This window comes from Nyctibius grandis, chromosome 21 (assembly GCF_013368605.1).
Source record: "Nyctibius grandis isolate bNycGra1 chromosome 21, bNycGra1.pri, whole genome shotgun sequence".
Classification (NCBI taxonomy): Eukaryota; Metazoa; Chordata; class Aves; order Nyctibiiformes; family Nyctibiidae; genus Nyctibius; species Nyctibius grandis.
Genome location: NC_090678.1, coordinates 4,113,127 through 4,137,010, shown reverse-complemented (window position 1 = coordinate 4,137,010; position 23,884 = coordinate 4,113,127). Strand labels below are relative to the sequence as shown.

General features: G+C 49.9%; 1 protein-coding gene across 3 annotated transcripts; it reads right to left on the bottom strand.

Moving 5' to 3' along the window:
• Nucleotides 1-280: 280 nt before the first annotated feature.
• On the bottom strand, nt 281-23,557 carry ZBTB37 (zinc finger and BTB domain containing 37). Of its 3 annotated transcripts, XR_011049599.1 has the most exons (6): nt 23,434-23,557; nt 21,376-21,486; nt 18,952-19,904; nt 17,335-17,434; nt 5,839-15,124; nt 281-5,028 (listed from the first exon to the last, which is right to left on the bottom strand). XR_011049599.1 is itself a non-coding variant. In XM_068416800.1 (5 exons), exons 3-5 carry the CDS (start codon nt 19,872-19,874, stop codon nt 14,636-14,638), a joined length of 1,512 nt encoding a protein of 503 aa, XP_068272901.1. In that variant the 5' UTR covers nt 19,875-19,904; nt 21,376-21,486; nt 23,434-23,557; the 3' UTR covers nt 281-14,635. The 3 variants fall into 3 exon arrangements, 2 of the variants coding, with proteins under 2 accessions (XP_068272901.1, XP_068272902.1); XM_068416800.1 differs by having other exon boundaries at nt 281-15,124; XM_068416801.1 differs by lacking the exons at nt 21,376-21,486; nt 23,434-23,557 and adding an exon at nt 21,082-21,127 and having other exon boundaries at nt 281-15,124; nt 18,952-19,901.
• Between the last annotated feature and the right edge of the window lie 327 nt (nt 23,558-23,884).

Below are 23,884 nucleotides of genomic sequence, written 5' to 3'. Positions count from 1 at the left end.
CCGGCAGCGCGAGCAGAGTGCTTTCTCCACCCGGTGGGACCTGCCCAAGCGATGAGAGAGAGCTCATAGAGGGACAGAAGCCACCGAAGATGCCAAGAGGAGCAGCGTGGCCTGGCCCAGCCTCTCCCACGGTGCCAAGCTCAGGGCAGGGCACTGCCTAAAGCTGGGACCAGGCGCTCGCACCACGGCAGCGAAGAGAAAATCAGCATCAGAAAATCACCAGTCAGCTACAAGACACAGACAAGGAGCTGAGTATTAAACCATTTAATTCTCAAACCACTCACATGCATAATGTTCTTTTACACAGTGTTAAAAGAAAAGAAGAAAATGCGATTTGTTTTCTTTTTTTTTAATACAAACAGAATTTCAAGTATACCTTTATAGAATTTTCAGAGATTCCTACCCAAGTTGCTAAGGTTTCATTCACATTGTTCTTAAAGCTGTCCAACGAGAGCGCTTTTTTTTCCTTAAACTGCTTTCAATACAATTGTAGTGTCCCCTCTACCTTGGTTTTATTTCCCCCTTCCCCAACCCTGGTTCTCTTCCCCCCCCTTGCCTACCCCCCTCTCCAGGAGCACTGGTGGCCCCTCCAAAGAGCTGTTCTCTCCAGGGAGAGGGACAGGCGAGCGGCGGTGGAGAACCAGCTTGGGACCAGCTTGTCACATCCTTTACCGACAGTCTGCTATCCCCCAGTCACAGCAGGCTCAGCTTCAACCTACTGCAGCCTCGTGGGAACACAGACTTTTAATTTTCTTTCTTGAAATAAGGATGGCAATGAAAAATATTAATTAAAAAAAAAATAGAATAATTAGTACAGCAGGAAATTTCTTAACTGTGAAAGTAAGTCTTGAGTGTTAGGACACCTGTCCGAAAAAGTTTGATTTATAGGTCAACAGTTGAAGGTGACAGCACAATTTTTCTTACAAATGGTTACTCTGCAAACCAGCTCAGAGCAGAATCAATGTGGGACAGACAACCTTGGATTTAAAAAAAAAAAAATCATTAAAAAATACTGAACTGACGAGGGCTCCACATCCGCATCATGGAAAAAAAACCCCACAACCCCAGTGACACCTTGGATTCGGTGATGCTGTGAGCGGAGCCACGACAACCAGGTTGGAAGAGCCCTCTGGGGTCATCGAGTCCAACCCTTGCCCTGACACCACCATGGCAACTAGACCATGGCACTAAGCTCAACTTCGCTCAGCCCTGTGCATGCGGATGGGCCGTTTACCGTGTTGCAACTGGGTGTAACTTCTGACCTGTTGTAAGTGGGGTTTTAAAGAGTCTTTACAGGCAAGGGTGGGTTTTTCTTGACTGATCACAAAAGTATTCTGACAGGGCGATGCCGGGCGGCCCGGTCAGTGCTACAGCACGGCTGTGCCCGGGCTGGCGCCGCGGTGGGAGCTCGGGTGGGCAGTGCCAGGCCGGGAGGGCTGCGGGAGCGGGAGGTAGAGCTGCCCACGGCAGCCGAGGGGCCGGCACCACCGCTCCCTCCCGGGCTCTGGCTGCCGAGAGCCGCCTGCCTGCACAGCCGGGTCCGACGGCAGCGACAGCCCTACTCATCTTACCATTTAAAGTGCATTTCTTCAGTAAAGGGTTTTTCTTTTTTATTTTTTCTTTTTTTTTTTTTCTTTTTTTTTTCTTTATTTAAGAGGAACCTATTTAAAGTGCTGTTCTAGTTTGGAAAGGGACTCTTTAGAAAAAAAAAAATGGCACCTTTTCATGCGAGAGATCTGCTCTCTGTACGTGCTTGTATATATCTCTATATATAAATTTGCAGAGTCAGATCTGCTGACTAATGACCAACATATAAAAGTGTTTTTTGTTTTATTGCTTTTTTTTTTTTTTTACTGCTCCCTTGGAGGCAGGAGGGAGATGGATTCTCCTCTTACTGTCCACACCATCAACTCCTTTCCCAGCGCAGGGAGCTGAGCCCCCACTCTCGCAGCAGCCTGGGGCCGGCAGGACAGTTTGCTGTTACGCAGAATACGGGACGTAACGAATCCACCCTGAGCTGTCACAGCCCCCGAGCGAACCCGCAAGGGTCACAGCGAGAAACCGGCGGCCAAGAAGGACGATGGACCCCGCAAGGCTTCCCCCTCCTCCCACCAGATGCCATTTTCCTAGAGTCACTTTACAGAGCAGACCTGCATTTCTGAAACGCAGAGGTAAGGAAAACAATGTTTGAAGCGAAAGCTTTGCTGACAAGAGTGTGTAGTGTGGTAACCTCAGCACTCCGAGAGAGAGAGGTAGTTACTGTCCTGTGAATCTGCTGCTGCTTAATGCAACTCAAATTCTGGAGTGATTGCTCAAAAAAAAAAAAGGAAAGGTTAAAAAAAAAAAATCCTGTGCTCTTTATTAAAAGTTATCCCAGTTAAATCTTTCTGTTGAAGACATACTTGACTATTCCCTCTAAGAGGCTTTTATGTTTTAGGATTTGATTGTCAGTTTAGTTCATTAGGAAATCAAATTTGATTAGTAAATTGCTATATAAAGCCACTTAGGTTGTTAACTCTTGTTATGATGCTCTTCCACTGCTCTGTGAGGAAGCGCTGGGTCACCAGTGTCCCTGTCTGGGGGTTCCTGTTCAGCTGAACAGGGCTCTCGGGCACAGCTCCTCTGCTACGGCGTCGCTGCACGACAGCAGTGTGTGCTGAGCAGCGTTAATGGGAACGGGAGAGAGAGCTACCGGTGTCCCATTCACAGTGTTGTACAGGAGAGGTGGGGGGACACCAGGGAAAGGAGGGGGCAGCTTTGGGGACAACCAGGGCACAGCTCGTGGGAGCTTCAGCTAGTGTTTATGATACCAGAGGTCTGGGGGAAACTGCGTCCGTTCCCTTTCAGAGAAAGCAGTGCTTTGGACAGCTTGCTTTCACCTCTGTGAGCTACCCCCTGATACAGTCTTCTCGTGTCCTTCACAAACCCTCCCCGTAAGTGTGGGGCACAAGGTGAGGAATACGTTACCACAAGAACACCCACCTGCATGGGATTCTCGTCCTCACTCAGCCTTTGAAAGAGCTTATTCAGAAAAGTCCCTGTTCTGCCACCACCAAGGATTACTCTCGCAGCCCTTGGCCTGTCCTAACTGTCAGCAATTTTACATACACAAACACAAAAGAAACATGCATTAGTTGAATGACAACACTCCCTTTTCACTCCAAAATACTTCTCACGGTCACTTGCCCTGGGACAACATAGCCCTGGAAGCTGTCGCCCATCAGCTTTCTGCCCAGGCAAGGACATCAGGGGAGCCGAAAGGAATTAGTCTTAAGCAAAGGGTACAACAAAATCCTGCTCTCCCTCCCAAACTCACCCGCAATCCAGATCGGCTGCTTCCCCCAACAGCACAACCCTGGCTCTGGAAGCCTCCTCACACTTGAGAACAGTCCCTGCGCCCCACGTCCAGCATCGTTCCCCGAACCTCCATCAGAGCTCCAGTGTGTCCTCAGCCTGCACACACCCCACCGCTGACAGCCTGGGTGAACAAAACCCCGGCCCTGTGTTCTACAGAGCAAACTCACACCTAATCCACCTCATCCCTGGCTGCCTGATAGCCACGGGGGTGACGAGGCTTCACACCTCAAACCAAAGCTGGCAGCAGGAGAACGGCACTGCCCACCCTTCGTTAGCGTAAGCCGCAGCTGCCAGCCTCCACGACAAAGTGGCACCTTCCTCCACCCCACCGGCCCACAGCTGTGGTCAGTTCCCAACCTACATGCAATGAAGGATTAAATAAAAGCTTCACAGTAATCCACAGAGTTTCCTTAGCTGTGTAAACTCTAAGAAAATAGCATCCCAGGAGCACAAGCTCCTGTATCACACCAATGCCCTACACACGGAGGCAAATGACAGGACAGAACTTGACCAAACAGGGAACCAGGGAAGCAACATCATCAGCTTAAAACTCACTGCCAAGAAGTTTCTCAGCCGTAGTTTTGTGATTCCTCCCCGCTGCCCCAGACTGAGTAATTTCAATTGTACTTTTCTCCTTTTATGCTGCTACTTTCTGTATTTTACAACCAGTAGTAAAACTAACCACTCCAGCTTCATTTTTTCCTTTCTAATTAGTTTCACAGTTTCATAGCCAATGGTATTGGGTCTGACTGCAAAGATAACGGGAAGGTTTAAATAAATAAGTTTCACTGCAATAAAAACATAATGAAGACATTTAACCATAGATCTGAGGGGGGGGGAGTTAAGTACATTGATAAAAACTAAGTAAAGCTGGAGGCTTAACATAGCTGACAGTCTGCAAACAATTAATGCACTGATTTTTTCTTTTAAGTAAATACTGCCTTAGATAACTGCAGTAAAATAATAAATCAGAATATGTCAGATTAAACAAGGAACTTACACAGCAGTATTGAAAAGATACCTGAATATGTTTCAAAAGCTTAACTGATATGAACTAGGAAGCCCATTAAAGCTGCCTGTTTTTATGTAATAATACTAAAAAAAAAAATAGTAACAAAAAAAAATACAGCTTGGCATAGTCTAATGGAAACAGGAACCTGGAGGCTGTGCTCACGTGTGGGAGCAGCTGCATTTCTCCACAGACCGTGGCAGACAAGATGCTATTTCATGGATTAATCATTACTAAATGAAAAAAAATCATAACTGGAAATGCACTGGTAGGATAAAAACTCTCTATCCCTCGTTTTGTACTATGTGGTGGGGTGATATTTTATACTCCAGAAGAGGGATGGAGAAGGTCAGAATAAGGGAGGGGGAGAGGGAGGCCTTTGGGTCCCAGCTCTGCCTCCCCCCTCAAAGCAGGGCGAACTTCCAGCAGGTCACTCAGGGTCTTGCCCGGTCAAGCCTGGTGTATCTCCCAGGATGGAGATTTCACAGCCTCTCTGGACAGCCTGTTCCAATACTGTTTGGCTATACTCAAGGGGAAAAAGGTCTTGTCATACCTAACCTGAATCTCCCTTGTATAAACTTCTGCCTACCGCTGCTCCTCCTTCCACCGTGCGCCTCGGAGAAGGGTTTGGCTCCGTCTTCTCTGCACCCTCCCCTTGACTGCTGAGTTTAAATGGAAGAAATGACATAGGTAAAGGAGAGAGTACTGAAACGAAAGCAAACTGCAGTCTGCAACAGCTTCCACACGTGCTGGGAAATGTAACATTCAGAACATGTTCAGGGGCTTTTTACAAGGGCAAGTAGTGACAGGACAAGGGCGAACGGTTTTAAACTGGAAGAGGGGAGATTGAGATGAGATCTGAGGAAGAAATTCTTTGCTGTGAGGGTGGTGAGACCCTGGCCCAGGTTGCCCAGAGAAGCTGTGGCTGCCCCCTCCCTGGCAGTGTTCAAGGCCAGGCTGGATGGGGCTTGGAGCAACCTGGTCTGGTGGAAGGTGTCCCTGCCCGTGGCAGGGGGAGTTGGAACTGGATGGGCTTTGAGGTCCCTTCCAACCCAAACCAGTCTGTGATTCTGTGATAAAATGGCACTTTGACATCTGTCTGGTACTACCCGTTTCCAGCCTTCGCTCACCACCCTTCAGTTCCTTCCAAGGGGGTTTCTGAAAGCCGCACAGCAAATCTGCCTCCACTGGGGACCGACCCGTTTTCCTTCGTTACCATCACAGACCCCTTGAAGAGGTCTGTGTACACTGGCGATGCTCAGCTCTGACGTTTCAGGCCAGGGCAGAGGCGTCTTTGCACGCCTGTCTCCCAAGGCAGCAGGGTTTCCTGCGTGCTCCTGTTAATTATTCTGCTGCTGAAATATAACCAGTAATGTAACTGGTTTCTTAGCAAGAACTACCCCAGACCCCACCTGCAGTTTTTTTCCAGCAGACACGATAGCTTCCCTCTAACAAAGAAGAAAACCACCTACCTGAGCCCCTTCCCTAGGTGAGAGGCAGCAGGTCTTGAGCTCTCTGTCCCCAGGGCTAAAAGGGCTGTAGCTGAGGCACAGATCCCACAGCTCTCTCCCTCCCTTCCTGTGCCACGTTCTGCAGGGAAACACCCTCTTATTCCCAGGGAGACAGTTTCAGCTTGGCCCGCTGCGCTGATGCTGTGTGCAGCAGGGAGGGATGAGCAGGGAGGGCTCACGCAGGGCTGTGCTGGTACCACACAGCCCCGCCACTCTGCAGAAGCACCGTGCAAGGAGCTGATGGTGAAACGTCCCACTCCTCTCCCAACACCAGTCACCAGCTCATCAGAAAACTACTCCCCTGCAAGCTTGACAGCCCACTTTTTGGGAATGCTTCACCATCCTATTGCTCTCAAAAGGTGCCCATTTACCTGGGTCATCGCTAGCACGGGGCCCCCAGCACCCCGATGTACCACAAACACGCTCCCAGCCACGTACGGTGATGCTGCACAGCTCCCACTCCACCCCATCGATGCCATCGACATACCTGGTGTGGTTCTCGGTGGAAACCTGGCCTGAGAACACGGGGTTCAAACGCTACCACTTTTCCTTGCCCAGATTTGTGAAACGGCCCATCTCACCCTGCAAAAACAAGGATCTGAATATACGTTAACAGCCAAACCCCCCAGGCCTGCCTCAGCACCCTGCCCAAAGCAGGTTTAACTCCTCATTCACAAAAGCCTTTAACAAGTCCAACTACGTTTTGGTTCTGAAGGTGCACAATTCCCCTCCTAAGATTCCCCCCCAAGCTCCCGACGCACAGCTCAGTGCTGACCGTGCTCCTCAAGCTAAGGACAGCAGAGTCTGTTGTTTGTTCCCAAAGCAGGGAGCTGAAGCGCTCACACCAGGAGAAGCCAGGAGGAAAATATCTGAAGAACATCCCACCTGCGCCTCTCACCTCACCGCCGCCGGCAAGCAGGCACCAGTGCCCACGGCTCGATCCACACTGCGAAAGAGACCAGCTCTCCGCAAACACCCTTCCTCGTCCCTCCCATCCTCTACGGCAGCATAAAAACTGTGTTACAAACATCACCTCCTACAGCCACAGGTTTTAAACCTTCTGTGATCTGCCAAGTCCTACGAAGTCCTTCTTATAGGTGTTACAGACGTCGTTCTTACAGCACAAACTGATGCCAGATGAGAATTTAACTAAACAGAACATAAAAAACTGGGGAAGGAGCTAAGATTTTTCAACGTTTCCATGAAAAGAATTAAAGCTTTAAACCAAAAAGAAGCATTTTTGGTCCACGTCCCAAAGCCATCAGAATGATTAAGGGAAAGACAGCCAGCAGCAGGTACTCACAGCCCCTCACCCACAGCCGCCGGCTCGCCTGTCGTCACCAAGCCACTACTGGCACTAGCGCTACTTCATAATCAACTTGGGAGATCTTCAGTGGAAAGGGCTACCTCTTTGTAAAAAAAATAATATATATATATGTTATTGAAAGTTATTGGAACAAAAATGACAGAAATTCCACATCAGACCACTGTCTCAATCAAATTACTCTTTTCTGCCCAAGCAGCAGCCATGGCTCAGTCTAAAGTACCTCTCATCTCCTGAGCCTGCTTTCCCTTCTTCTTTTGCCTGGGTTAGCAGAGCAACTGCTATTTGACGCAGCAACCAGCCAGGATCTGCTGCTGGTACCAGACCAGCTGCCCCAAGAAGCCCCTTCGCACCGAGGTTGCTTACAGGATGCCTCAATCAAACGGAGTTTGATGTGACGGATGATGTTCCTATGCAGCACAGAAGAGGTCTCGTACTCAACCCGCAGTACCTGGTGACTACAATTAAAATAGATTAGCTTACAGTCTTTTTATATTTGCCAGGTCTAGTAGCTAAAAACTGTACTGCTTGTGGCTGGCAGAGTGCTTGGTGAGCATGCACTAATCAGGGCAGAAGCCCTTGGCTTTGTGACCAGCAGGGTGGCAGAGGCTCCAAAGTGATTCTGCTGGGCAAGTCCAGCAGCAGAAGCGCTGCTGAGTTGCGCTTTCAACGCGCTCATTCAAACCATCAACCCACCAGCAACCTGCGGTACCGAGGTGCCCAGAGCTGAACACGGCACATCTCAATCCAGATCTGGGAACAGAAGACACCAGAAGCAAACGGCGCTACCTCACATCGCCCTCTTAGCTTTAACCACGCGCCTCAGCTCCAGCAGACGCCCCGACGTAACGCTTGTGGAGCAATTCCTCCAACACTGGATGAGAAAAAAACACCACCAGTGTTTTAAAATGGTAACCCCCACTGTCTCCCCACCATCAGACCTTACCCAGCAAGTCTTAAATCCTTCCAAGTCTGCAAATCTCTAGGATTCAGCAGCGCAATTCTTAGGTCTTATTCATATCCACGTTTTTGTAAGCAAAGACCTTTCAGAGCTCCAATCTGAAAAAGGTTCCTCCTATTTCCGAGACACATCATTTCAAAAGCTGTAATACTTTGGTTTACAACTGGATTAAAATATAAATTAAATAAGAATAATGCTAAATGAGTTTATACTGAAACACTTTATATATGTATACAGATATATGTATATACAGGTATGTGTGTGTGCACTCCCTAATGACAGCTAGAGGAAGCAAAAGTCATTCTCCAAAGGCTTCTACTCTCCCAACTAGCGTGGTCAACTTATCCATTGCAACAATTCCCTGTGCATAAAAGCTAACGAAGCACTGGAAGGCGGCGCTGGTGAGCAGCTGGATCACACAGACGGTCAGGAACAGAAAGACAATAAATTATAAGAAGCAGTAGTAACTTGTTCACAGTTGGGGTGAGGATAACGTTAGAGGAAACCTGAATTTTCTACAGCCCCCAGGAAGAAAAAGTCGAAGGTCACTGCAGATATATTGTAGTCAATCCTAAGAGCAAAGATGGGATCTGACACAAAGAAACGGCAGAGACCACGTGAAATTCCTCCCAGCAGACTACACTGCGGTACCGTCAGATCCAGCGGGACCAGAGTTCAGCCCAGTGACGCTTCGATCGCTGCCTCCGTCCCAGCGACGGATTTTTTCACAAGCAGGAAGATTCCTTGAAGCCAACTCAATCCTACAGCCAAAAGAAAACGCTCCCAGTCCTTCCTTCATTCTGCTTCTGTCATCCCAAACATCACATTCAATCTCTCCTCGTCCCAGCCTCCGTGTTTCCCTATGTTTCACCAAAAAAAAGCCTTTCAGCAATAATACCAAGGCAGGTGGAAATATTTTAGAGATGGTAGGACTCTTCAGAGAATTTTATAACCCACTTGAGCGGGTTCCAGATTAGGAATAACCTACGTTTCTAGTAAGACTAACTGCAGCGAACCTTTGGTCTGCTGCATTTTATTTAAAAACATAAAAAACCAACAACAAATCTACTCCTAATCTACTCTATTCCAAACTGTTCTGGTAGACATTAGTTTCAAGCAGCAGCCAGTAGTGTTTGCATAGTTCTAGCTTTTATTTGGTTACAAATATATATATATATATATATAAATGTACATACATATATGTATGTATTTTATATTAAAATATCCTTTGAATGACAATGATTAAATAAAGATACTTAGCTCCTCTTTAGGACCTTCCACTGAAGACATCAAGGCTCTGTGCATGGATCTCACCTCACGACAGGAGTAACGCTCATCTCTGAGGATATCGTTATCGCCGGACGAGGCTGCGCCACACCGCAACGCCCCAGACTTTCTGCTGCAGTCCTGGCTACGGGCTCAGCTCCCAGGGGAAACTCGGAGCCCAAACCTTGACAAAAATGAGAAGTTTTCTGAATTACAGCTCCTTGATTTCTCCCATCCCCAAAATATTTCCTGGAGAGCAAGAACAGCACTGGGTGTCACTAATCTGCAGGAACCCTCGGGTGCCGGTACGGCTGAATGGGCAGGCACGTCATGGATCAAAGAGGAGAATCTGATAAAGTTTAAATAATAAGTTTAAGGGGTGCTAATTTTTGTTGGTTTTAAAGATGCATGACTCGGTCTACCTCACAACCTACCTTCCACCCAAATAAATTGTACCTTTTCAGCTGTCTTTCTATTTATACATTGGGTTCTGCAGGAGAGATGAAGTCGGCAGCAAATAAAAGCTACAACTCTGCCCTTGCAAGTGCATCGTTAGGGCTGGATCACCCCAAGGCGGCAGAAGGACCCTGCCTGGAGACCAGACTGGTTACAATCATTTACCGAACTGGGCAGCACACTTGTGAGTGAAATTACTACTGCCTAGAGGCGTGGGACGGCCTGCCCTGGGAAACAAAGTCACCTAGCTGTCACAAAACAAGAGCAGGACAAGCAGGGAGATCTGTCCTGTCAATTTATTTCACCCTTGGTGTCACCAAGGGCTGAAATCCTGGCTCCGTGCCCTGCCCCGCTATGCTCTTCAGCAAGACCACAGCCTCTTCCAAATGCAACTCCAGCTCTGAAGAGCTGGCAGATGGGAACAGAGTCCGTCACTACCGACCTCAGCTGGATTTCAAACAGCAGCAGAGACACAAAACGCTTTCTAAATCCTGCTCTTCAGCCACCCAAACTTCTGAAAGTTAAATCACACAGATCACAGCTTGAAAATATTGTAGAGAAGATGTAGGTAAGTCAAGGGACTGAACCTGATGGCCGGACAATGCTGGGAGGACAAGTGAGGGATTGCCCATCTGCATCAGCCGTTCTGGCTCTTACCAGGCTGATACCCCTGGATCTCACTGAGCGGCTCTGAGTGTGTTCTCAGCCTCCTGCTACAAATTCACATTTCATAAAGTCTCCTCATTCATCCCTCTCTATCTAGCTGCTGGAAATAAGCAGCATGGTTTGCTTTCACGTACTCCCATCGCAAGAGAGCAAAAAGACCTTCTGCTTTTTTCCCTTTCCCAGCTTCCCACCAGTCATCCTCCCAAGAAGAAGAGGTTTAGCTTTTCCCCGAAGCAGCAGCACAGTATTAACACAATTCTTGTTATTTTCACAGCTATTCACAGGGAACCTGGCAGCAGCAGGGAACGGCCGCGGCAACCGGCACGTCACTCTGCCGTGACTTGGCACCGGGGCTTTCTGCAGGCTCGAGGAGATAACCGCAACGCTTCACATTTGGAAGAACTAAGAAATGTGTTTCCCCTCCGAGAAAGAAAACTGCAGAAATCGAGTGTGTTCCCTCTGTTGCCTGAGGCGAGCGAACAAACGGGTTAGTCAGCCCTAACTCTGAAGCGGACAGAAATGTTACGTACAGAGGTATTAAAATACGACCGAGTTCTCTTCACATCCTCCTTAAATCACAGTTGAAATCACAGTTTTGGCAGAGGGGAAAAAGCCGCAGCCAGACGTGGCAATGCAAAGCCGTGCCTCGACCCACCACAGAAGCGTTCACACTTGGAAAGCTGGCACCTGACTCTCCCCAGCTTTGGCACGACCGTAACGAGCTACACGTGGCGAGGCGAGGAAGGATGGGTACGGGTCTGTTACAGAAAGCAGCTCCAAGTAGCTACACCACTGCCAAAAAATTCACATGAGGTTTTTCCATACCGTATACAACCCCTTCTTCTTCTCGAACCTTGGCCTTATCTGCACTGAGGACGTCAACCACTGAAAGAAAAGTTTAATAAACGATTCCTCTGAACCGGTTCCACCCTCTAGTGTGAATGGGCCTAAACTGCTTTCGGTGCTGTTCGAGAAAACATGAAGAGACACCATGATTCCCACACATACATACACATACACATCCATTAAATGTACAGAAATAATATTAAAATGATTCCCACTACCATACCTTATACTGACTCTAGCTACAAGCTATAAACTTCACCTCAGCGAGGCCTGGGCAAGAATATTGGCTCTGTTGCATGCAATCAGAAATGATCGTTTATACAGTGGCAACCTCTGCACCAAAAAAAAAAAAACCAAAATAAAATAAAACAAACCAAAAAATAAACATAAAAGAGGCAAAATGAAAAACCTTTCACAAGCTTTGTTTTCAGACTAGCCTAGTACGACACGAAGGCCCAATCCCATGGTTTTCACCAGGCCAAGTGTAAGTAGTGAATCCGCAGAAGGGGACGCGCCGCTGGCACCCCGCGCTGTTGGGACGCTCCTCTGTTCACAGTATCGATACAGTAAAACAAAAACCTGCTCAAGAAACTCACAGCGAATACAGGCATTCACCATTTTAGGTCATCACCACGCTCTGACAGATTGGTTGCCAGCTGTTCCAGCAAAACATTGCTCGTGTAGAAGTTACTGCACCTTCACCCTTCTCTTCACAGCAAGCTTAGCAGGGAAACTTTCCCACTATATTTATATATAATATATGTATATAAATAATTTTATGTTTTTTTTATAGTTTGGTAGTATTCTTTTAAAAGTTCTATTTTAAAACACTTAAAAAATCTTTTAAGCAACTAAAAGTAACTTTTGATGCTCTCTAGCGTGAACAGGATAAGATTTCAAAGTCTTTAAACTTTTTTTTCTGTTTGATTTTTTGGTAACTTCAAAAGCTATGACTAAAGCAGCATACTCTGCACATCTCCGCTCCTCCCCGCGCCTCGACTGCAACGAAACCTACCTTAGCCACCCTCTTATCTCTCATCTTCTGCCACTGCTCTCTGGCAACCTTACTGTTTCGGTACAATCCTGTTTGACCTTCACCAGGAAACCCGATGGGGCTGGTCCCTCGGGTGGCCGCTTAGAAAATCATTCACTGCGTGACGATGCACTTGACGGGAGAGGAGGAAGAAGGGACAGAAGGAAAATGGAGGTGAAATATCAGTTTTCCTGTTTGAAATGGTCAGTGAAATTGTACTTTGCAGGTGCCCGGCTCGGAACACCTGCAAAGGTTCCTCTCTTAGGAGCACATCCTCATTACACGTGATCCTGGCACCAAGCCCTCCCCTTCCCCACACACAAAAAAACCATTAGAGCCACGTCTGGTTTTTGAGAGACATGGGAGGAACAGTGAGATCCCTCACTTATAAAAGAGAAAAATATATAAAGCGAGGCAAGAATGCATCGCCCTTGTCCAAATTCTTCCCTCTAAAGAGGCAGGAAAATGATCCCAATTTGCAGGTGGGGGGAGCGAGGGCTGGAGACGCTTCCATGTGCCCCAAATAGCGCAGTCAGACTGCGGGGCAAGCTTTATTTTCCCTCGGTGAGCCTCCTGCCCGCCAAGCCCACGCTCTGACCGCTCGCCCGGCTCGTGTGCCAAAGCCAGAGGGAGCGTATTCCTTTTGCAACGTCTCACTGTTCCTCCCATCACCTTAAGGATCAGAACTTCATCCTTATTGTACACGTTAGACATCCTCAAGAGAACTCCTTCAACCAAACGGCCTCTCCCAAACCCAACCTGTTCATTTCCCCCCTCCATCACGAACAACTCGGCATCAGAACCAGAGAAAACTCTTAAAGTATTGCATATTTTGTAAAAGACTTCTTCAAAAGATGTCAGGATATTTGCACTTATCTACCTGTCCCGTGCTTTTCTGTTTCTGAAACACGTAAGCACGTGCAAACACCCACAATACACGACGCAGGCATGTCTCTCCGGGTTTGCTAAACCTGCTCTAAACATCAGAGCTGCTTAGAATACAAAAGTTTAAGTCCATGCAAGGGGACAGAGTTGTGATTGCTCTAAGGAACTGTTCGCTTTGAAGTTTCCTGAACTGTTACGAGGAAATAAAGTAGAATTTTCTTTTTGCATTTCATTGATAAAAAAGTTATCAAAGTAGTTTGTAGAAACACGTTTAAAAGCAACCACCCACGATTGCTCGGCTGGGACGATAGTATTTCAGGATACCATATTGCTGTTATAAAAGATCAAGTGCGTGTCGAGGGGGGAGCAGGGGTGAAGGACGCCTTTGGTAGCCAGCCTCTAACTCCGCCATTCAGCCAGGCCAGCAAAACTCTTCCTAACGCTTGGCAACACCCGAAGCACGGCGGCGAGCCGGGCAGGACGTCGGAGCGCCCTGAACGCTCCAGATCAGCAACAACAAAGGACAACCTCCTCCAACCCTCCTCCCAACGCATCAGAGTCTAACGCAACCCTCGCAGAATGAAATTCCACTTTTAGTAGCCAAAGTGCTTCAAATTTTGCTGACCTCTAGAACAGCGCTTTATAGCCGTGCCTGCTTTTAACGATGGGCCTCGAGGCGCCTGGTACGGGCGAGCCCAAAGCCCTGAAATAATAGTTTAAGTAAAAAGGTAAAAAGAGACACAGCAAAAATAAGACAGGGATAAATATACTTGGGCAAGGCAGGTTCCACCAGGACAGTCTGTTCTCTTTAACGTGGCAACTACCTGGGGAAGGGAGAAAGGCAACAGCACCTTGCCCCTGCTCCCCCCTCGAGCTGGACCAGCAGATATGGCGAGGAGTGGCCCCGCAGGCCAGGCTCGCCCCGCTCGCCGACAGCTGGCGGGACCTAGCTGCTGGGGCAGAACGATGCCGAGAAATACAAACGACTGCTCGTCCCAGACCACTACGGAACAGTAAAAAAATTTAAAATCCTGTCGATCCCTGAATAAGAAGTTGATTGACACAGTTGTTTTGTTTTTCTCCGAGAGGAGGAGGAATAAGGGAGAAAAACTTTTAACACTCTATGCGTGTGGGGTGGGGAGGTGAGAGAAAGAGAGAGAGAGAGAGAGAGATTTTGCAATTTTGGCAACATTTTGGGAGCTTCTTCCTGTCCAGTGGTGGCATTGCACGAATTACAGTACCAGCCTGCCAGGTTGGTGCTGACTCTTGAGAGGCAAAACCGGGAAGACGGTCCTTTCTCCCGAGACTCTGCAGCCGTGTTTCAATCCGGCCCGGTCGTGGACACAGATCCCTGTGCCGTCTCCCCCACAGCGACAGCCTCCTCCTGCGGAGGAGATTCTTCCTCCGCCTGCCCCCGGGACGTGACGGTGGTCTCGGGGGAGATGCTGTGAGGCCCCTCCAGAGGCATACAGCCGGGGTGGTTCTTGCGAAAGTGCTGGTTGAGGATGGCCTGGAAAGGGAAGCTTTTGCCGCAGACGTGGCAATGGAAGGGCTTGTTGCCTGTGTGCTTGCGGATGTGATATTCCAGCTGATCCTTGCGGGTGTATTTCTTCCCGCACATGCGGCAGACAAAAGGCGTGATGCCCATGTGGAGGCGCATGTGCCGGTCCAGGCTGCCTTTCTGGTTGAAAGATTTGGCGCAGTAAATACAAGTGAGCCGTGGGTTGTATCGGAACCAGCGCTCTGAAACCTCCTGCTCCCGGAGATACTCCACGTAACCGCTCACTCCAAGCATGGCTGATTCCTCCCCCTGCGAAGGAAACAACAAGAGATTTAAATAACAAGCAGCCTAAAACAAATTGCAGGGAAGAAGATCAGGCCCCAGTCCAGCCAGCAGAGCGCTGAAGCATGTGCCAAACCTCGAAATCAGCAGCCCTAATGTCTTCAACCTCAAGCACACATTTAAGTGCTTAACTGGAGCCTTGGGGCTGAAGACAAATGAGCAATCAATTAGAAACCTCTGCTACAGCGGGCTCTTCTGCCAAGTCATTTGCTAGATCTGGGGAAGAAAAGACAGCACTTGTCAGGAGGGCGCTTAGCCACCGCTTGAGTTGTGGATTCAACGTGTCAATACAAGTTACTTTTCTTAAAAACTTGGGCCAGTTTGATTAAAATACTGTATGCCACGTTCTGTTTTACTTACTAATGGTTGAAAAAAGAAGCCAATTGGTGAGCTTGCAGTAAACCCAAGGTGGAATAAACTACAAATCGTAGCTGAAACTCTTCAGGTGTCACTTTACACGGGTATTTATTCAGGTGTCATTCAGGATGAAAGCACATTCGCCTAAACGGCTGTGTAAGCCAGCCCAGCCCCGCGGCGTCGCAGGGGAGGATCTGCAGCACAGAGAGCTAGCACGCCTGGCCCGAGTCACACAGCAAGAACTAGCTGGCTCCTCATTCTTTTCTGAAGCCAGAAAGACGAACAGCCAAGGGTAACCCTGAACCGCAAGCGCGGGCTCTAGGACAGGCACTTCTGGCTATCGTGTTCAGAACGAGCACAGACACTCTCCTGAATGCCTCCGCGCTGGAGGATGCACTATTTGCACTCCCAAGGCTTAGCTGTTTCCCAACGATGGCAAACAGGGACCAGCAACCAGTGTAACAGCAGGAGGGCCTCTCCTCCAGCAGCCAGGGCTGCGCGTGCGTGAGCAGCAGCATCACAGTGCCGTTGAATCCGGCTGTACGAGCGCTGGGAAGCTGCTCAGGACCAGGGGAGATGCACAAAGCTGTGGTGCTTTCTTTCCACTCTACCACTGCCACTGGGCAGGGGTCATGGGCAGAGTATTTTTAGCATTGACAGGGCAATACCAGAGGAGTGGAAGGTGGTGGTACGTCCCCGTGTACGTGGTAGCCTGTGGTTTTATGTTTGAGGCCGTCTCACGATGGAGAAAGAAGAGCAGCTTTTCTGTAGAGCTAAAATCGCTTTGTATGTCATGTTTGCCCTGGAGGGTTAGTTTGACCTGAAATTTTCTAGATGTATTCTGAGGACATAAAACAAAGCTTTGGCAAAATAGGAACAAAAAGGTATCTTTTGTTTTATGGAAGTGTATTACAAAGTTAGCAGCCAGCAATTGTGATTTTTTTTAACCCTCGCTTCACTTGCTCTTACTCGAGGGCAAAGCAGCCTGGTAACTCCTCACCTGCCTCCAGCAAAGTCATTTGATTACAAACGGACACATTACTTATCCGCCAGGCACACAAGAGTTGTTCTGCATGGTGTTGGGTGATACACTGGCACTGTGATACTGTATGCAACACAAAAATTAGATCCAAATGATTAGGCACAGATATTACCACCGTGTCCCACTTTAGCCCATCGCCCTCCTGCATTGCTGCGTATCTCTCCCTCCTACCCCAAAACCGTGCTCGTACCCCAAGAAAGCAGAGGAGTCGGAGCTACTTTACATTGCAAATTCTGCTGTGCAACACAGTCCCTTGGGGATGAGACAGAGACCTCTGTACAAATCCCCAGTCCTTTGACACTCCACCCTCAGGGTTTACTGGTGTAGTGCCTGGAGGGCTTTTTGGAATGGTTTTGGTACTAGCGTGGAGAGGTTCGGCTGCTGTCACCCCTCGGTCTGCCACAGAAGCCAGCTCACACCTCCTCCCCCAGCTCAGGCATTTGCTGGCAGTGTTTTAGGGCAGATACAACGCTGCAGGCAAATGGGGTTCTCCTCAGGAGTCGGTTGCCTGCCCAGAACGAGGGTTGATAACACGAGAAACTCCTCGTGTTTTCCAGGTATCTGGCTGAAATCCCAGACGACAGCCAAAATGGATTTTAAATCATATACTGACGGCATGTGTTCTCAGTGTGAGCAACCAAACCCTTTGCAACAGGGAAAGGTCCTTGTTCCACACACGGTATTGCTTGCACATATAAAACATTGTACACTCGATCACAACATAGTCCCCTTCACCTTCAATGCCAACATTTACTTGCAAACTTCTCAATCTGCCTACCTGGGAACTGGGCTGCTTGGGCTCATCCATCCGCCCGGGAGACTCGCTTTTTGATCTGTACCGCTCAGTCACAGCCACCATGCTGCCAGAAGGGCTAAATCTGTGGGGTGGGGGAAGAGCGTAAAGGGAGTTTTTAATGGGCATCAGGTCACTACGGTGTTCAGAACAACGGGTGAGCAATAGAGGCACCTGTGTAGCATCTCTTCATCCTCACCAGCTAACGCACGGGAGGCGGAACAGCGCAAGTATAAAGGAAAAACCAAATCATACTGGTCTGTGGGTTCAGTCTTAACATCTGAAAAATAAAACTGAGTCATTTGGCTTCCAGTTCAGTAACAGAGAGCTTTCCGGTCGCTATCGCCAGTAAATCGATACGGGCCCAGTGACTCAGGAATGGTACAACAGGAGAAGAAACCAGTTCTCTAAGGGCACCTCTCATTCACCACCCACGCCCACCTCCCCCTTCCAGGCGTGAAACAAAAGTGATGTGATGGACTCCAGGTGGGAAATGGTGGATGTTGAGTGCAGTGGATAAAGAGATGCTCGAGGCTAGCTGAAACGTGGAGAAGAGTTCAGGAACCAGGAAAGGATCGCTCTCCCGAGGGCCAACTCAAGATCATTCCCACTCATTGATTTATTAAGTGACAAGTGACAGAATATCCACTGCTTCCAGGTAGCTCTTCCCCCATGGGACCAGAGGGATTGAGCTAGAAGAGAGGAAGATGTGAAGGGAAACCCCACAAATACAAACCCCCCAAACACAACAGATCTGCCCATTATCAGATCCATTCTCTGGCCTGACCCAAGGGTGAGAAAACAAATGCTGTAGCAGAGGGGAAGCAGATGGGAGGAGAATTAAAACACGGCGGATTTCACCACCTATTTTCAGTACAGGCTTTCTGCTCTTTCATATAAATCAAAAAAACAGTGGAGGCCAACGGGCTCCCCACTTCAACTGCTCCAGAAGATGTAAACTAGATGTGCTGAGGGACATGGGTTAGTGGTGGGCTTGGCAGTGCTGGGTTAACAGTTGGACTCGATGATCTTAAAGGTCCTTTCCAACCAAAGTGATTCTGTGATTCTAAACCCATGACCCACTGCTGTCCTGAACCACCAGGAAGGCAATTTTCTCTTGACCTACAGTTGGTGACTGGCTTGTTTCTCACACAGAACCACCGCCAGATTTTCAGGCCAGAAGGCACCACTGCAATGACACTTTGTGTAACACATACTGTATGTGACCTCGTTAATTCCAATGCTGAGCATGATGGCTGCTGAGACTGAACTGCAGTAGCTTCTTTAGACAAAACCCCACCTCAGCTAAACACCAAGAGGTAGAGATTCCAACCAGTGCACCTCTAAGCACTAACAATTAATTTCCCAAGCTAGCCTGTACCTGGAGATCCTGGTCTGATCACTACCCAGCCAAAATACTACAACCCAAACCGGATACGCTTCCTGACACCAGGAAAAAATTCCTTCAGCACTTATACTAAAGATGGCCACAGGAAATAGAAGGAGGAAACGTTCCAAAGCGACCAACCCAGCCAAGCAAAAATCTTGCACAATGATCTCCTCTTACATCCCAGGTCAGTAATTAAGTTCAAGAGCACTCACCTGTCAATCTCACTGCTGGTTGGCCTGACCACTTTGGCCCCGGAGGACCCTAACGCATAAGCCTCTTGGCCCATCGATCCGTGGCCCGTGGTGTCGATCACCATAGCAGTGACCTCCTCAGCGCTGCTCCCATCTTCTCCCGACGGCTGATGCTCTGCTCCCAACCATTCCTCCAGGTTCTCCGTTTTAATGCGTACTCCTCCCAGCACCCGGACGTCATCGTCGTTCCGTCCCCCGCGCTCTCCCATTCCCGTCTCGACGTACCACTGTCCCGCTCTGTTAATCCGTAGGATGGGCTCCCTGCTTTCCACATCCGAACTCTGCTCAATTATCTGGGGGCTGGTGGACTCCTCGGGCGGGCTGAGCTCCCGAATGTCCAGCACCGTGCTAACCTGGCCCAGGCGACTCCCCTTTGGGGTGTTGTGACGCGGGCTCAGAGAACGGTTTAGATTTGGCGTCACCCGGTGAGACTCCGGTGGTCTCTCCTGATGTTTTGTCCTGGTCTGGCTCAATTCCGCTTCCACCTCCGCCACGTTGATTTTGAAATGAATTCCCTCAAGAATCTGCGTGCATTTGTCTATGATGTGCTGCATCTGCAAGAAGCTGGCGGCCGTTAGGTAACTGATGATGTCAGCCAGCTGCAGACATATCCTACCGGTGTAACAAAAGGAAAGGAGCTGCTCGAACACGGAAGGGTTCTTGATGACAGAAATGGAAACGGTGCTCATCTCGTTCAAGGACATGTGGTCGCGGAAGTAGGGCGAGCTGGCAGCCAGCACCACCTTGTGAGCGCGGAACGCTTGCCCCTGGACGTTGACCACGATGTCACACAGGCGACCCTGCATGCGTAACTGATTCAGGTGGCTCAGGACAGAGTTACTGAAGTCAGGAATCTCCAGCTGAATGTTCCCACTCTTCTCCATGGCTGTCCCAGTTGCAGGTGCACGAGCCTACTGGAAAGAGGGACAAAAATACTCTCGTTAACAGAGCTAGTCTATCATTTGCATTTAAAACATTTTTCACCTGCTTTCATGCGGTTTGAAATACTGGGATTTTTAGAGAAGCCTCTCACCATTTGATTTACAAGCGCCTCGCAGCAGCTCCCTGATCTTTACGTGCCGTACACCACCGTTCACAAGAGTTACGTTAAACCAGCCCCCGATAGATCCCCATTCCCCATGGCTTAACTGCTTGAAACAGTTCACTCTGTCAGCCCCAATAACAGCACATTTGCATTGTAAAAAGAACATTAAAAATGGTTCAGGCGCTAAAAATAGGCAACTGATTGCATAATGGATTAAAATACTTAGCACTTGTACCTTCTAAGAGCTTTGAAAAGGGAAAGGAATATTGTTATCCCTCCTTTGTAGGACAGGAATCAGGAAGGAGACACCGGGACCTAAATCCTCCTCGGAGACTTTTCAAAAGCTGACTGGTGCACGTTTGACCTCAAAGCACCTTAAGTACATTGTTAAAACCAAGATATTCATCATATGTGGTGCTTCTGACACGTGGCAGAAAATATGTAACAGGAGGGGGAAAGAAAAAGAATCCAGCTGCAAACACCAGCTTATGAGACCATCCACGGGGCACAAGTGACTCCGTGGCAAAAGGAGCTGAGGTTTGTGCGGTTTGAGGTATCGCGTAGAGCAAAAGACAACTTGTGAACAATGGGGATTAACAAACTAGCTCTCCTAGTTTCTTTTCCATAATTCATTTTTCTATAATCATCACATTTCATTTTGGCAAAGTTTAAAAAGGAGCCCTGACCATATATGGTAAAAATGCGGAACGATCCAAAATTAGACGTAAAAGAAAAAAAAAAAAAAAGGAAAATAAATAAGTTTATTAAAGACCACTTGTGGCATGACCAGCTTCCAGGCTGGATGGCATCTGAAGTGTCGATTAAGCAGAGTGCTGCAGATATCAAAACAATTCCAGGCAGGCTGGGAATACCGAGGCTCATAGTGCCTACGCCGAGAAATCTCCGAATCGAAGGGGCTAACACACAGCAAAGCATCTGTGCCTTCCAAGGACATCTTTTATTTTAATTTATGAACGCTGCAGGACAGCACACGTTCCTATGCCCAAGCAGACTTTGTGCAAACTTGGCAAAACATGTTACTAAACCTGAAGCTGCAGGACAGCCTGTCAATCTTGTGTAGCCGAGCAAAGATTTACTACACGGCCGGGCGGCTGCGTGTCTCTGGGGCAGGTGAGATCGGGGGGAACAAAACTTCACCAGGTGCAGCTTAACAGCGCCACGTCTTAAGGCTTCTTCTCCCCCTCCCCTATCTTTAGAAAGGAAGCAATAAACCCCACAAAAATCAAGGAATTACAGCGCACTGGTCCGCGTCAACACGACGTTAAGAGCAGAACTCCAAACGCACAAAACACGGTGAAACAGCAAATCCGACGTCTTACCTGTAACGTTAAGAGTAACATGCAAAGGGGAGGAAACGGGGGTGGTGTCTTGTTGTTTTCCTTTTTCTTCTGATGTAGTAAGAAGGTCTGAAAAGTTTTTGCCCCCTTCCCCTTGAGAAAGAAAACAGAAAAGAAAGAAAAAATGTAGCACGGAGAAATAAGGTTCTCCTGAGCACCATCAAGAATGTCAAGCTCCGTCATTCTTTGTTTTCCAGGAGGACACAGTGGGATTAGGTAACCATTACACCACGTCCCACCCCAAAGCACGGAGAAACACTGGATCTTATCGAATTGCTCCTTCCCCATTGTCTGCTTGGTGTCGGTGTTTTACCAAATAACCTGAATAAGTCGTTTCTTCTCTCGTGGGGCTGGTATCTCTGGCACTAACCCTACGGGCATTTAAGCACACGCAGGGTTTTCCTCACTTACACCATCAGGAACACTCACACAGCCGAAATCACATAAGTGCAAATGTTTACAGGATTGGGCAGCCTGTAATCTCTTCCTAAACCACCAGTTTCTAAAGCGATAAACCCCAAAGCATTCTCTTAAGGCAGGCAAGCAAAGGCAAGGTGGGCAGACATCCTTCGCGAGGTGAGAAGCCCCCGCCGAGGCAGCCAGCGCCCAGGCAGGCGAGGCGGGAGGCAGGGGCTGAGCATTCATTTCTCAGGGGTTCAGCTGAGGATGTGCAGAAAGAGAAGGGAAAAAAAATAATTAGCAGATGCTAACTGCTGAGTGGGGCTGCGTATGACCCCGCTCAGAAGTCAGCTGCTCACAGGGGAGCCCAAAAAACTATTTGCGAGGTTCTGCTCTGACGGCAGGAGAAAAGGACCCCCACAGCTCAGTTCACCTCAGTATCGAGGACGTGGCATTTTGTGACACGCTTTGGGGACAAGCTCAGTCAGAGGCTGGCAAGGGGGAAATCTTTCTTTTTGGTTCCAGCTACCCTTGTCAGAAGATGATCTTGGTCCTCCCAGGTAAGGGGTCTATCACGAGCTTACGCCCCTCAGCCGGCAGCGCGACACCTCAGTTTTTGCCTTTCCTGGCGCTGGACCACAGGTTCATCATCTCAGCCCTTCCCTGCACGGCGAGCAGGATCTCCTGCTGAGCAGCGCTCTGCACAGAGAACACACTGAGCCTCTGCTCTATTTTTATTACAATTTGAAGTGTCACCAGCTGAGACTTGGACTCACTTATCTCAGAAAATCACCCTCAGAGGCAAGTGCAGCTACCGAGACCAGCAGAAATTCTGGATCCATCTGGCCCTCGTAAAGAGCTGGGACAGCCCATCTGCAGCAGGCGATGCTGGCCCTGAATATATCCTTTGTCCGAAAACTGTCAAGCTGGGGAGCTGGTCAGAGGAGGTGGAACTGAAAAGTCTCGGTATTTGGGGCTGAGATTTACCACGACTGCTCAACCTGACTCCTTTCACATTACGATGGGACCTTAAAAAAGGATAAAAACAATAATTCTAAACGGAGATGAGAGACGCCGCCTCCCTCAGCCTTCCCCGCCGGAGCTACAAGAGCAGATTTCACCGTGCTGGGTGTTTTCCCCGCACTAAATCGCTCCCAAGCGCCGGCTCCGGGCCTTCGCTCCCGGCGGGACGGGATCGCGGTTCATTTTTAGCCCTGACAGCTGCACAGCGGCGCCTGGAGCCCCGCGCCCGGGGCAGGCCCACCGACACCCAGCCTCCCCTCACACCCCCGGCCTGAACCGACCCCGCCCGCGGGGCTGACAACGCACCGCTCCCCCCGCCGCGGGGCCAGCACCGCCCGCAGGGACGCGGCGAGCCCGCGGCGGGCCGCGGGGCCTCCAGGGAGGGTCGGGCCCGGCCGGCGGGGGTTGGGGTGCGGCGGGGGGGGGGGGAGCGGGCCCGGCAGCCCTGAGGGGAGGAGAGGCGGGGCGCGGCCGCGCTCCCCGCTCCCCTGCGCCGGCCCCCGCGGGCGTGACGGCGCCTCACGGGCGGGGCGGGCCCGCGCCTCGCCCCACCCCGCCCCGCCCCGCCCTGCCCGGGCCCGCCCGGCCCCGCCGGGCCCGCGCCGCGCCGGTCCCTACCTGGCGGGGGTGGGAAGGGCCCGCAGCACCGTCCCGGAAGCGAAACCCCCCGAGCGGGCCGCACCCCGGAAGAAAATTCCCGCCCGTGAGGCCGCGGAGCGCATCGCTCCCCCCTCCGCCGCCGCCACGCACCCTCTCGCCGCGCCCCCCGCCACGCCCCCCCCGGCGCGCCACGCCCCCCGTGACGCCGAGGGGAGGGGCTGCGCTCCGCCCGCCGCGCCGCCATCACGGGAGCGGCGCCGGGTCTATATAAAGGGCGCGCAGGCCGCCCTCCCGCCCTTTTGGCCCGCGGTGGTAGCGAGGTGCGGGTGTTCGGCGCGGCCTTGCCGGTGAGTGGATGGGCTTTTCCGCCCGGTGCGGGCCCGCGCCGCTCCGGCGGACCGTGTGGAGGCGCCGCGGATGAGGCTTGGTCCCCGATGGGCGCTGGCGGGGGAGGATGGAGGTGGATTGA